Consider the following 13536-nt stretch of genomic DNA (forward strand, 5'->3'; position numbering starts at 1 on the left):
TTGAGGGTGCCGCCTGGGGAGCAGGGGTTGGGATCCAGACCCAGCACGGGCTCTACCTTGCTGTGTGACCACAGAGAAGTCCTTATCTCTCTCTGGGCCGGGTTTCCCTTCTGTACAATGAAGCAGTTGGGCTTGATGGTTTCCAGGAGCTCACAGAGCTCTGACAGTGATCACCCCTTTCCCAAACCCATGGAATTTTGGGAAAAGCAAGAAGGTCATCCGAGTTCCTGATAGACAGTCAAGAAGACAACAGAATACAACTGGAATCTTTTATTAGACTAGGAAATATAATTTATTTTGTAAAAATTAATTTTGTTACAATAGGAATGCTAAACCGTATGTACAGGTTGAAGTTTACAGACTAAACAGCGGTGGGATGGGGCCGTCCCCGCAGCCCTGGGACACGTAACCATGTCCACGGCCCAGGCAGGGGGCCCAGCCCTTTGCCCCCAGCAGAGCTGCTCCCTGCACCCAAAGTCCTGGTCACCTTCCCTCAGAGGGCATACTAAGGGACCTGGCTCAGCTGCCTGGTTGCTGGGGACAGAGGACCAGAGGGTCCTGGGTCATCCAGGAGATGGAGAGGCCCCCACACCCGCAGGAGGACCCCTGGTCTCTGCGAGAGAAGGCAGAGGAGAGGCACGTAGAAGATACACCGACTGACCCTGTGGATTCAGAGAGGTCACACACGCACACCCAGGTGGGGACATGTTCCTGGGGGGGGCACCCTGTTGTGCCTGGAGACAAAAGCACGCACACATGGGGCACGCGCACACACACATGCACGTGCAAGCACACCCCAGCGATGAGAGAGACACAAACACCAGCGCGAGGCCCCTGCAAGACCCTCAGGGGCCCCTGATCTGCCTCTCGTGGGGCACATGGGCCACGGGGGGCGGCCGCTTAGGTCGGAATAAGAGAAATCCTGACCTCCCTCAGGCAGGCAGTGTGGGGACACAGCCACGGTAGCCTCAGGAGAGGACTGGTGGATGGAGCCAGCACACCTTTTCCAGGCGTTTCTTATAAAGCCAGACAGTTTGAACCCTCCCAGGAGGCTCCAGCCAATTGGTTCTGTGCTCCAGGCCCTGGTACACAATTTCTGGAAATGAGCTGAGAAATGGCACGTTGGTGGCTGGTCTGGCCTCATCCACCAAGAGCTTCCATCCTGGGTGCTGAGCAGGTGGGGTGGGGAGGAGGGGCACGGCAGATGGCAGCCGACCTCCACCCACTAGGGTTCCCACTAGGCCCCTAGAACGACCATGTGTCAGAACCCAAAGGGAGTCAGACAGCAGCTGCAGGTATGAAAAGGAGATGAGGCCCAGAGAGGGCAGTCCTATGCCTGAGGTCACACAACAGTTTAATGGCACAGCTGGTCTTCGGACTCCAGGCTGCCCGGGGGTCTTTTAGAGACGGATGGGGAGGGCACCGGGAAAGCCCCTGTGGCACTGGTCAGGCTGCTGTCACACAGGCCCGCACAGCTCAGGCTAGGACGCATCAGGGACGCGGAGCCCACAGCAGACGGGCACCCTTGGCAGGGAAGGCTCGCTGCCTTTGAGGCACGCCACTCAGGCACTGGGATCCAGAGCTGTCGTTGCCCCGCCCCGAATGCAGGCCTGGCCCCTTCAGCAGCCCTGAGAGAAGAAATCCTCTCTCAAACCAAGCAGGACTCTGTCTGCCTGTGGCTAAGCTACCCCCCAGGGGGGTCGGTAGGTGGTGAGAACCCCCATAAGCCCCAGAGTCCACGGCAGGGAAGGGTAGGCTGGGGACACCGGCTGGGACTGGAGCCCCAAAACCTGCTTTCCTCCCAGGAGACCAGGCTTTTCAAAGGGCAGGATATGCCCAGGCTGGTCCCAGTAGCTGCTCATGGACCCGCTGGGGCAAGCCCTGGGGTTAGCGCCCGCACAGAGCTTTGGGGGCGGGGGGAGCTGGCACTGGCTTTGCCCTGGGTGCCAAGGAGGAGAGAGAGGCCTGTGGTGAGGCCTCTGTGCCAGCTGTAAGAACTTTGTCCCAGCCATTGTCAGCCAGTCAGAAAGAGACCTTGATCTGATGGCCCCGTGGAGCTTCCCGGAGCAGGCTGGCCAGGGGGTACCAGCCCGTCCACTCTGGCAGCCCTGCCTGTTAAAGCTCGCTTCAAGACCCCCCAGACTGCAGGGGGAGGCTGAGAACCAGGCTGAGGGAGGTGCCGGTAGAGGTCAGAGCTGGGAAAACAGGCCTCCCCAGGTTCTCCTCCACTGGGGGAGGAGGGGTGTAGCACACAGCCAGGCACCCACCTCCCTGCCTCCTGGACTGGAAAGGCTGACTGCCGACATTCTTCAAAGCCACATCCCTTCTGTTTTATAGATGAAGCTCCCAGCCAACTGAGGCTGGAGAAGACCAGTTTCTGGATTCCTGGGCATTAACAGAACGCCAATGCGCTCCCGCCCCTCTAGTCTAGGCGCTGCTAGGTGGAGGGATGACCGGGCTGGTCCCACCCTGGGGTGAAGGAGAGAAGTGTCCAGAGGAGACTCTGTCTTCCCCCACCCCACTTCGTTCTCTGCTTAGGCCCCACTTCTGGGTCCCGCTCCCTTCCCCAGGAGCTACCAGACAGGGACACGGGAAACACTGTCCCTGGCTCCCAGCTGGCCTGGCCTGCCCACACTTTCTACCCCAGGGCCTCTTAACCTGGACTCCTGAGGAGCCCGGGGAGCCTGTGGGAGCCCTGCCTGGGGAGGTGGTGGGTGGGAGGAGCCAGCCCACTCCAAACCTCAGGGCTCCTTGGCTTTATAGACTCAGCACCTGCTTAAGATTTTAGAGGGAAATATGGTACCATGGCTAAAACCCCATTTGACCCTGTACAACTGGGGAAACTGAGGCCTTGTAGGACTTAATCTAAGATGGAATCTTTAGCAGCAAGGTGTCCCTGTTCTGTCTCTCTCTCTCCCTGATAATCTCTCTCTCACACACGCACACACACGCACACACGCTCACTCCTGGCCAGAACCACGAGCAAGCCCACACTCATCCACACTCAAGAAAAGAGTTTTCTATTTTTTCTGTGTTGTTTTTCATTTTCTTTTTTTTTTTTCTTAAAAAGGACTTATCCAAATATCTGGATAATAAATCATGTGCGTTTCCTAAGAAACTGGGTTTTTCTTTTCCCTTGTGGTTTTGGTGTTGCTCTTTTTCTTCTTGGAGCCTGACTAGCGGTCTGAAGTTTCTTTCTTCCCTTCCTTTTCCTTTTTGCTTTGGACAGGAGAAAGCAGTTCGTCTGAATTGTACTTGACTCTTCAAAGAGGAAAATGGTGTGGAAGGAGAAGGGGGCTCGGGGGGAGGGAGAAACCAGGAACCGAGGGAGAAACTGAAGGACGAAACTAAGACAAACATAACCCAGAGCTCCCGGGGCGGCGGTGGCAGGTGGGGTGGACAGAGTGGGGAGGGCCACCTCCTGGCCCCCTGGGCTGCCTCCAGAGGCCTCAGGGTGATTTCCGCACAGAGATCTGAGGGCAGGAGGGACAGCAGAGGGTGAAGAAGGAGGTGGGTCCTCCGGACAACGGAGTACATGGATTTGCTAAGGCTGGTTGTGGTCTGGAGTGGGGCGAGGGGAGGAGGAGGGGGCGACTCTGGCTGTGAGCTGGGGGGCAGTGGAGGCCGCACCACCTCTCATGAGGCTGCCCGGCGCCTCCCTGCGCCTGTCTCCTGCCCGCCCTCCCAGCCCATGGTTCCGGGGCCTCTCAGCAGTCCCCATCAGTGGCCATGGCCACCAGCATCTCACTCTTGCCCATCTCCTCCAAGGCACTCGCCAGGCTGTTGAGGTCCCCGTCGTCCTGCTGCAGAGCTTCCCAGAGGTCCAGGATCACGCCTGTGGGGCTCGCTTTGGTGGCAAAGTAATTCAGGTACCTGGCGGAGGGAAGGAGAAGGCCGTCGGGCTCCCCAAACACCCAGCACCTCCTGGGAGCTTGGAAATGGAGAGCACCGGGAGGTGGGAAGACTCTGTGGTCCCACAATCCTGGGTCCTCTGCTGGGGGGCTGTGTGGCCCTGGGCAAGCCACTGCTCCTCTCTGAGCCTCGGGCTCCTCCTCTCTAAAACCCAAACTGTCTTGCTCATTGTCAGCCATCATCCCTGGTGGTACCACCACTGAAAGACACTGGCCCCCGGAGAGGCTGTCCAAACCTAGCCTTCCATTCTTTCCTGCTCCCGCATCCGTTCCCTGCTTGGTCTTGCCCTCCACACTCTCCTGAGAGTAGGAACAAAGCCTTAGACGCTTTGCAAAGCCCATCCGTTTCTAGTCCTGTACGTGGCATCTGCTCACTGCAGGTTTATTAAAGGGCTTCTCAGTAATATAACGTAATAATAAGGACTATTGTTGCCATGGTATTTATCCAGCATTTTAAGTTCCCCAGAAGGGCTTTGACACCAAAATATACTCTGTCACCGGCAAACATTTCCAGAACACCTGCTCTGTCCTGGGCACGGGGGTGTAAGTGGTGATCACAGCGGGGGTCCCAGCTTCCCCTGGTTCCCACGGGCCAGCGCCCTGAGCATGGCACTCCTCAAGGATGGGCTTCGGCTTCTTGGATTTAGCACACCCGAGCCTGAGCTCCTGACCTACCGCAGATGGAAGGATCTGATCCCGGACTGTGGGGCTGCCTGCCCCACCTGCGCCCTGGGGACAAAGGGAGGCCGGGGGGGGGCGGGCCCGGCCCAACACCCACCTGTCCATGGAGAGCTTCTGCGCCAAGAGCCGCCAGTCGTTGCCCCGAGAGTTGGGGGCGTCCAGGCTGTTGCATATCTTCTGGCGGATGGACAGTGGAATCTTGAAGGCGTAGGGTCCCAGCTGGGTGGTGACCATGCTGCCAGGGGCAGAGCAGAAGGCATCCAGGGAGCCGGCAGGCGTCTGGAAGAGCAGGGGGCAAGGTGAGAGGGGCAGGGGGCGCCCCGCTGCACAGCACTGGCATCTGTCCCTCCAACCTTCCTGCCCAGGGACTGTGAGCTCACGGAGGTTCCGGTCACCCCCCATGCTCGGGGCAGGCTCCACCTACTCAGTCAGAGGCCTCCTCTCCCGGAAGGTGAGCTTCCAAGGGCCAGGGCTGCACGCGCAAGCCCAGGCCTCGGGGCGCAGTGTGCTCTCGCACCCGCCCGGGCTCCCGCTGATGCCCTCTCAGGATTACCGAGCCACGAGGAGCCTCAGCCACGCTTTAATCCGCCCAGAGCCACTTCCACACGTGTGGAAATGAAGTCTCGAAAGGGGAAGTGACTTGCCCAGGGTCACGTGCCAAGTTAGGGGCAGAGCTGGGTGGAGGCCTACAGCTGTGCTCTTGACACCACACTGCAAGGAGGTTCCAGCACTGTGGTCCTGGGCGGCCTGGGTTTTGTAAGCCTCAATCTGGATTTAGAGTCGGGGAGAACCACAGGCCTGGCCCAGTGCTGACCACATCCAAGGTCGACGGTCTCTGTCCTCCCTAAAACCCCACTTTCTGACTTAGTGAGGTCATCTATGTTGCCGCTCGGTAAGCGCTCTGAGCAAAAACTGCCCGAGTCCCAGCTCCGACTTGGGGGGTGAAGGGGACGTATCTTTACGGGAGACAGCATTCCCACCCAGCTGAGTGGGGAGCACGGGGGTCTGAACACCGCATGCCCCGGCCCCACAGAGAGTCTGGCCTCTGGCCTCACCTCTGCCAGCGTGGCGTGCAGCTGGAAGATCTGGCCCTCCCCTTCCACCTGCCGCACACAGATCTTGCAGGTGAGCTCTGCGGCGGCCAGGCTGTGCCTCTCCAGGGTGAAGGTGCAGTGCAGGGCCTTCTGGCTGCCGCTCCAGATGTGACAGAAGGGGATCTCCTGCGGGAGGGGCGGCAGGGTCAAGGACGGGAGGCCGGCCTGCCCTGCCCTCGGGGAATGAGGCTAGCCTCGGGAGTGTGGGGACCTCTCAGGGGCCAGTGCAGGCCTCTCCATCCGGACGGGCAGAGGAAGAAGAGCTGGTCAAGGGCCCTTCAGCTGAGAAAGCGAGCACAGGGGGGAGAAGGCACAAGTCTGGATGCGTGAGTGTGTGCGCATGTGTATGCGTGTGTGTGTGCGTGAGCGTGAGTGTGTTTGTCTGGGCCTGGAAGCCTTGCAGACTCAGTGGTGGTGTGCTGACAGGGGCAGGCACAGGGCTGTGGCTATTCGAGATTCTTCTGCACAGTCTGCCGGGCATGAACACGCTTGGAGATGGTAAGTCCTCTCCGAAAATGACGCGTATAGACATTTGTGTGTGGGCGTGCGTGCAGGGGTGGGGGTGAGTACGGCCGCCAGTGGCACGAGCGTGGGGATGGGCTTCAGGGTGACGGGGTGCATGGAGAGTGGGGTGGGAGGGAGACAGCGACCCGGGGAGGCGGGGCCAAGGCTAGAGGAAGGAGACGGGGCCAAGGCCTGGGAAGGGGCATTGGTCTTCCCTGCACAGCCCCTCAAATGTTCCCGCTTCCCCAGCCTCATGCCCCCAGCTCCTCTGGCCCAGCCCTCACCTGGTACTTGGCCAGCAGCTTGCTCCTCCAGTGGGCGTGGGGGACGTCGTGCAGAGAGAGGCGTAGGTTGTGGTAACTGTCCTTAAACAGCAGGGGTTTGGGCTCCTCCAAGAGATAGCCGCCCAGCGTCCGCTCCAGCTCCAGCACCTCCTGGGGGCCGGGGGCCATGGGAAGGGGGAGCCCATCATACTTGGCCCATGGGTTCTTCCTGCTGCAAGCTGGGGGTCTGGGGACACATGCGGGCAGTGGGAGCCTGGCTGTAGGACTGAGGGCAGGCACCCAGCGGAGCACAGGGCCAGGCATTGGTAAGTGCTCGGAGAAGACACACCGTGTGAATGGATGCATGAGTGGACAGCTGATGGATATACGGATAGATGACTGGATTTGCACATGACTAGACAGATAGATGGACGAACAGATAGATGGATGCATAAATACAGACAGACAGATGGACATGTAGGTGGATATACAAATGGATTGGTATATAAATAGAAGGACAGATGGAAGGAAAGATGAATGGAGGCTTGGGGATGGCTGGACAGACAGATGGACTGCTGAGTGAATGAGTATACAGATAGATGGGCAGCAAGCTGGATGGATGATGGATGGATGGACGAATGGACGGATGGACAGATGGGGACTGAAGAGATAAGGAATGCCATCAAGCCAAAATGTGGCAGCTTCCCTCCTGACCTCCCCTCCACTCTCTGACCAAAGCTGGACCCTGGCCAGTGCCCCAGTGCTGAGGGATGCAGGCCACGAGAGCATTTCTCCGAGCCTCCAACCCATTCTGGGCCTTCTGGAATTTCAGGCCAGCCTAGCCCGGCAGAGACACCCACTCTCCCGTGAGGCCTTTCCACCTACGCTGCCTCGGTCCCCAACTGGAGTTTGGGACAAGTCACAAGTGACTGGGAGACAGGAGTTGGATGAGACCACAGACCATGGGTGGGGGGCGGCCTGCAGCTACAGGAAAGGGCCTGGAGGCTTCGCAGAGGGATGGAAGGAAGGAGGAGGAGGTTTACAGGGGGCCAAGGGGCTGTGCTCTTCCAGTGTCAGGATGAGCCTGAGGACCTAGGAACTCAGGGGACGGCTGGGGAGGCAATGGACAGGGACTTGGAGGCTGGGGGCAGGGGGCGGGGGGCAGGTGCTACTAACACAGGCTCCATGCCTGCCACCATCAGGCTCTACGTGCCCAAATCTGACCCCTTCGCCTTTCTGCCTCCCCTGCCCAAACCACTGGCACCTGCCACAACCCCTCCCTCATTCAGGGGCACCGTCTGTCCTTCTGCATATACTCGGAACCTGGCTGTCAGCCCTGATGCCTCCCCTCTCCCCTTTATCCCATCAGTCACTGGGTTCTGTCCATTCTGTTAACACAGTGGCCAACCCCCTGTCCTCGCTGCTGTCACTGCCTGGTGTCCAGGGCCCAGGTGCAGCTTCCCAACTGGCCTGTCTCTTGCCCGCCCATTCCCGCAGCAGAACACAGGGGCTTTCAAAAGAGTGCCTGTGAACAGTGTCCACCGCCTCTATGCCCCCACCCACTGGATCGATCCCAAATTCCTGAACACGGCTCCCAAGGCTGTTGGGGAGTTGAGCCCTGTCCACCTCTCCAGCCCCATCTCTCTCCCTCCGTCACATTTGCACAGCCCCTGCAGGCTTCGGTCACACGCAGCGACCCACCTGCTTTTGCGTTAACGGCTCTGCCAACTGGAATGCCCTTCAGCCTTCTCTGCCTGGCACCCCTGCTTGGCTTTTGGAGCATAGGTCTAAGGTTAACTGTGCTGTGACGCCTTCTGAGACCCTCCCCCTCCCAGTCGGGTGCTCCCCTCGCCCTCCGTCAGGGAGCCCCCATCTCTCTCCCTTTTCTAGCCAGGAGCTTGGTGAGGGCAGAACTGTGCCTCTCTGATGCCATTTCAATGAGCAATGAATGACCGATTCACGGGGCTGATGGTGGAAGAGGGGTACCACGATTTTGGGGTGAAAGGTACCGGAAGGCAGCAGGCAGCTGGTCCGCTGGGGGTGACGCACCCCCGTGTGCCAGCGCTGTGGCCTACCTAAGGTCGGCCTTACCTTCAGGGCTACGGGTGTGTCCTCCAGGCAGTAGACCCTGAGGCTATACTCCAGGGAGGTGCAGAGGGCGGGGGCGAAGATGGCCAGCTGGAGCCGCTTGACCGCCGAGCGGGAGTACGACTCGCCGGTGAACACATAAGTGCCCAGCTGGTCCAACAGGATGTGGCAGGACCTGGCCTCCAGCTGGCAGTAACAGGGCGTGTTCAGGGTTTCCTCGTCCAGAGTCACCACCTCCTGCAGGGGGACGGCAGGGGGAGGCCTACAGGTCACAGTCAAGGCCGTGGAGAGGTCCACCCAGGTGGGGCCAGGAGAAAAGGGGCTTGTTTTCAGCTTCGGAGGCCTCCTAGAGCAGCTTCGGAGAGCGGGTCCCCCACCCCCCAGCCTCAGCTCCTCACCTCCCAGTGGCCCTGGTGGGCCTGGGTCTTGAGCTGGAAGATCCAGTCCCCGGCGCTGACCTCAGCACAGTGGGGTACCGTGAGGATGACGGGGCGGCACAACAGGAGGCCCGTGGGTCCACAGGTCACCGAGGGGCTCAATACTGTCTGGGTCCCTTCTGAAAGCGGGCTGGGGAGAGGGCAGAGGGCAGGGGGGAGGCAGTGAGGGGAGGCCACAAGCTCAGCAAGGGCTGGGACTGGGGGTGGGGCTCCCGCCTCCACCCTGGCTCCTGGGTGGCCCAAGGCAGGTCTCCACCCCCGGGGGCTCCCAGAGGTCAGGGGTTAAGGAGAGGCAGAAGGATGGCATAGGCCTTAAGATCGTTCTCAGGTTTCTGCTGTTACACGGTGAAGTTCTCACAGCCATATCTTTGTTCGCGGTTTCAAAGGTTCTGAGCTCTAAACTACTTTCTAGAAAGCTGCTACCAGTCTAGGCTCCCGAGAGCATGTCATGGGGGTGCCGAGTCCCCGCGCTTTTGTCAATATGAAGGTTTTACTGTTTGAAAAAAATCTGTAAATTCAAGAAGCAAAACATTCCTAATATCTCCTGTTTGAATTACTATTTCTTTGACTACAAATTAGGCTGTTTTTTCTTTATCTACTGGCCTGTGTGTGTGAGGGCGCGTGTGTGTGAGGGCGTGTGTGTGAGGGCGTGTGTGTGTGTGTGTGTGTGTGTGAGGGCGTGTGTGTGAGGGCATGTGTGTGTGTGAGGGCCCGTGTGTGTGAGGGCCTGTGTGTGTGAGGGCGTGTGTGTGTGTGTGTGAGGGCATGTGTGTGTGTGAGGGCTTGTGTGTGTGTGTGTGAGGGCTTGTGTGTGTGTGAGGGCTTGTGTGTGTGTGTGAGGGTGTGTGTGTGAGGGCGTGTGTGTATGAGGGTGTGTGTGTGTGTGAGGGCGTGTGTGTGTGAGGGCATGTGTGTGAGGGCGTGTGTGTGTATGTGTGAGGGCATGTGTGTGAGGGCATGTGTGTGTGTGAGAGCCCGTGTGTGTGAGGGCGTGTGTGTGTGTGAGGGCGCGTGTGAGGGTGTGTGTGTGTGAGGGTGTGTGTGTGTGTGTGAGGGCGTGTGCTTCAGAGAGAGTGTGTGTGAATCACTTCATAGCCTCTGACCAGTTTTGTAGCGAACTGTTCAAAGCCTCTTTACATAGTAAAGACATTTGTCATAATGTAGCTACTTCGTCAACTGCCCTTCAGTTTCGTGATTTGTCCGGCTGGTTTCGTACATTTTAAGTGTGAATGTAATCAGGTCTGTCGATGTCTTCCTTGGAGAACTACCTCTGGCCTTAGGATCAGGTGCAGAGTGGGGGGTGGTGATATCTGAAGCCAGGGTGGACAGGTAGCAGGCAGAGGAAGAGGAGGGGCAGCCCAGGCTGGAACTGAGGTCTCTCTACTCACAGGGTGTTCTCTGCCTTGTTGATAAGCAGGTACAGCTCATAGAACTTGCCCTGGGGGATGGCTCCACTGGGCACCAGCAGACTGACCCCTAGAGGGAGAGGGTGGTCAGGAGGGAAGGGCCGGAGGAAGTCTCAGAGCTTAGAACAGGGGTGAGGGGTGGGTGGCTCCTAGCTTAGGTCGGGGGGAGAAAGACGTTTCCTGAGAGCCAGGGGTCAACAGCAAGGGGTGGAGACAGAAGCTCTGGGAATTAGGTACCAAGACAGCCCAGGCCACTGAAAGCAGCGGGTCTGTCTGGTACCACAGGGGCCGCTGCCACTGTGACAGGGTATAAAGATGGCAAAGACTCCAAGTCAGAAGGCCCCAATGCCAGCTCCAGCCCCAGATCAGTGTGACACTGGGAAACCATCACGGCTTTGCAACCTGAGATCAGCCCCGCCCTCCCAGTAGTTCTCTGTAGGTCTGTTGAACTACAAAGAGGTATTCTCCCCCACTTAGCAGGTGAGCTTTACAGAATGGCTAGTCCAAGGTTCCGGAACCCGCCTTAGTGGGGCAGAGAAAGGTCTGACCCCAAATCTTCTATTTTATTGTCCTTCCTCCCCCTGGGCCTCATGTTTCCCATCTGAGAAGTGGGACCGGGAAGTCCTATCTTCTGTCGGTGGAGGGGGACATGCGGAGGCCGGGCCGAGAGGCAAGCGGAGCGGGAGCCCACCTGTGCCGGGGACGCTGAGCCTCCCCCCCAGGCAGCCAAAAGTGCCGCTGACGCTGCTCCCCGGGTCACGGGGCAGGCCCAGGAGCTGCTGGGAGCCGAGGCTGGCACTGTGCAGGTGCAGTAAGTGGGCATCCCGGGTGAAATCGCCCGAGTAAGTGCCGGCTGGCAGGACCCCCAGCAGGTCGGCCCCATCTGGCAGGCCTGGCGCAGAGCCGGTGGTGCCGGAGTTGTAGACCTTGATCTTGAGACTGGGCAGGGGGTCCAGCAGAGGTGAGTTGGTCATGGGGATCTTGTCGGCTGAGTCCTGCAGGGCATACATGGGCCCGCGGTAGATGCCAGCACTGGCCGTGAGGTCCGGAGGCGCGGACGGGTGCAGGAGCTGCGGGTTGTCTGCGGGGGTTGGGGCTATGGTTAGACCCAGCTGTGCCTCACTGGCCGGCTCCTGCCCTCTGCTCCTGCCGGGGGCCCTTCTGTTGCAAAATCCCACTCAAATGTCCAGCTGCCAAAGGCTCAAGGGCCATCCGCTGCAGGAAGCTTTGGGGACTCACCACCTGAGCTACTCCTTCCCTCTTCTCTGGGTCCACCAGAGCGTCTCTCTGATCTACACTCATCCAGTTATCTGCACAGCAAAGTCTAGAAAAACCTCCAGAGGGAGCAGGACCCCTGCTCTGGTCTGGCAGGTCTGGCCGGCTGCCATGCCCCTCTGGGTGCCCCGGGCTGCATCTGCCACCCAAGGTATGCCCGGTGCTTACTGGGCCTCGCAGTCTTGAAGTTGACGGGGTGGAAGCCACCAGTGAGGGCGGCGGATGAGTCGGTGATGTCCGTGTCGAAGTCCCGGCAGTGGCGGCGGTACACCACCACCCCCACCACCATGAGGACGCCCACGATGATGAAGGCGGACACCACGAGCCCCGCATACAGCGCCACGTCCCCCGAGGCCTCCAGCACTGCGGGCACAGGAGGGCTGCGTGAGACCCAGGTCCCGGGACAGAGACCCAGGTGCCGGGACAGACCTGTGCTATGCTAGGTCCTAGTCTGAGCACCACCACGACTGGCCGGGGACCTCAGGCAAGCCTGAACCGCTCTGCGCTTCAGTCTCTGTGAGTAAAATGGTCTCAAGTCCCCTGCCTTGCTTCCCTCCCGGTGCAGAAAGACAGGCAGAATGACTCGTGGTCAGTCCCAACAGTGAACTCATGGCTCACTGCTGAGAAAGAGACAAGGGCTGTGGCTCCGTCTGTCCTGCCCCGGCCAGGAAGTTAACTCAGGGCCCCACTGCAGCCTCAGCACATCCTCAGGCCGGAGGTCCCGGCTCCCAGAACTCTCTGCAAGCAGCTGTCCTGAGCTCAATTTGCAACCTATGCTTGGGGTGGGGGGGAGTGCAGGCAGAGAAGGAGCAGGAGGGAATGAGATGCAAAGGCGATGGGGTGGAGAGGAGGTGAGCAGGCGGAGGGGCTCAGGGAGGCCACCCACGGCTACACTTCCCTCCCCCAGGTGGGGGGAGGCTGCCACACAGCTGCAAATAACTCCATCTGGGCCAGGCAGGCAGGTGTCAGGGTCCAGAGGCAGGGTCTACACGGCAGAGCCATCAAACCGCGCTTTCCACACGATGCACGTTCTGTGTCTGTGTCGTCCCACATGATCGCCACTAGCCCCGTGTGGCTAATGAACAACTAAAATGTGGCCGGTGTGACTGGGGAACTAAGTCTTTAAAATTGTATTATTACATTTTAACTAAGTTAATAGGAAGTTGAAAGAGCTACACGTGGCCAGTGGTTAGCACGCTGGGCAGCACACAGGCGGCGCCTCAAGACGGCTGCTCTGCCCTCCTTTGTTTTGGGAGTGCCAGGAAGCACATGTCCCGTCTCCCCTCCTGGGGCGGGGGTGGCCCTCCGGAAAGTAGGCCTGCTTTCCCTGCCTGGACCCTACCAAGCCCCACTTCCCTGGTGCAGACTGAGACTTCGGGGAGGGGGAGAGGGGGTGGCTCAGGGCTGGTGGCTGCCCGCTTCTGCCACCTTCTGGCCCCATCTCTCCTCAGTGGCCCTCATTCTTAGGCTCCCCAGAGGATCCTGGCCCCCGGGACACCTGCCAGAGGAGGCCCTCAGGGCTTGGCTCTGCCTCCTGATGTTCTCCCTGACCGCTGTGAGCTGGGCCCAGGGCCTCGCTGCTGATGTGATGATTCTGGAATTATCTGGGAATTATGGCTCAATTACCACAGCCAATCGGCCCGAGCCGCTTTACCGCTCTCGAGCTGCCCCGGCACAGCCTGGGGAGAGAGCCGCCCCGCCCCTCGGGGCTGACGCCAGGCAGCGGGTTTCCCAGAGAACCTAGGCCTGCTCTTGGGGGTACAGTAAGGGGCACGGGTTGACGGTGTGGGCCTGGGTGCTGGCTCTGTCACAGAGAGGAAGGCCGAGGGCACAAAGCTAAGAGCACCAGCTTTGGCCACATAACGAGTGAGGTTCAA

At 59.5% G+C, this 13536-nt stretch overlaps 1 protein-coding gene across 2 annotated transcripts in view; it reads right to left on the reverse strand.

Annotated features, from left to right (window-relative positions):
- Positions 1-257: 257 nt before the first annotated feature.
- Positions 258-13536, reverse strand: part of UNC5B (unc-5 netrin receptor B) — an 81702-nt gene continuing 68423 nt past the window's right edge. For both annotated transcript variants that reach the window (XM_048219132.2, XM_026504405.4), the window contains 9 exons: positions 11828-12022; positions 11076-11465; positions 10367-10454; positions 8940-9108; positions 8545-8778; positions 6475-6624; positions 5648-5812; positions 4690-4871; positions 258-3873 (listed from right to left, as the gene is read on the reverse strand). In XM_048219132.2, coding sequence (XP_048075089.2) covers positions 3708-3873; positions 4690-4871; positions 5648-5812; positions 6475-6624; positions 8545-8778; positions 8940-9108; positions 10367-10454; positions 11076-11465; positions 11828-12022 — 1739 coding nt within the window. In that variant the 3' untranslated portion in view covers positions 258-3707. The remainder of the gene's footprint in view (positions 3874-4689; positions 4872-5647; positions 5813-6474; positions 6625-8544; positions 8779-8939; positions 9109-10366; positions 10455-11075; positions 11466-11827; positions 12023-13536) is intronic.

Source organism: Ursus arctos, unplaced genomic scaffold (assembly GCF_023065955.2).
Source record: "Ursus arctos isolate Adak ecotype North America unplaced genomic scaffold, UrsArc2.0 scaffold_7, whole genome shotgun sequence".
NCBI classification, from domain to species: Eukaryota; Metazoa; Chordata; class Mammalia; order Carnivora; family Ursidae; genus Ursus; species Ursus arctos.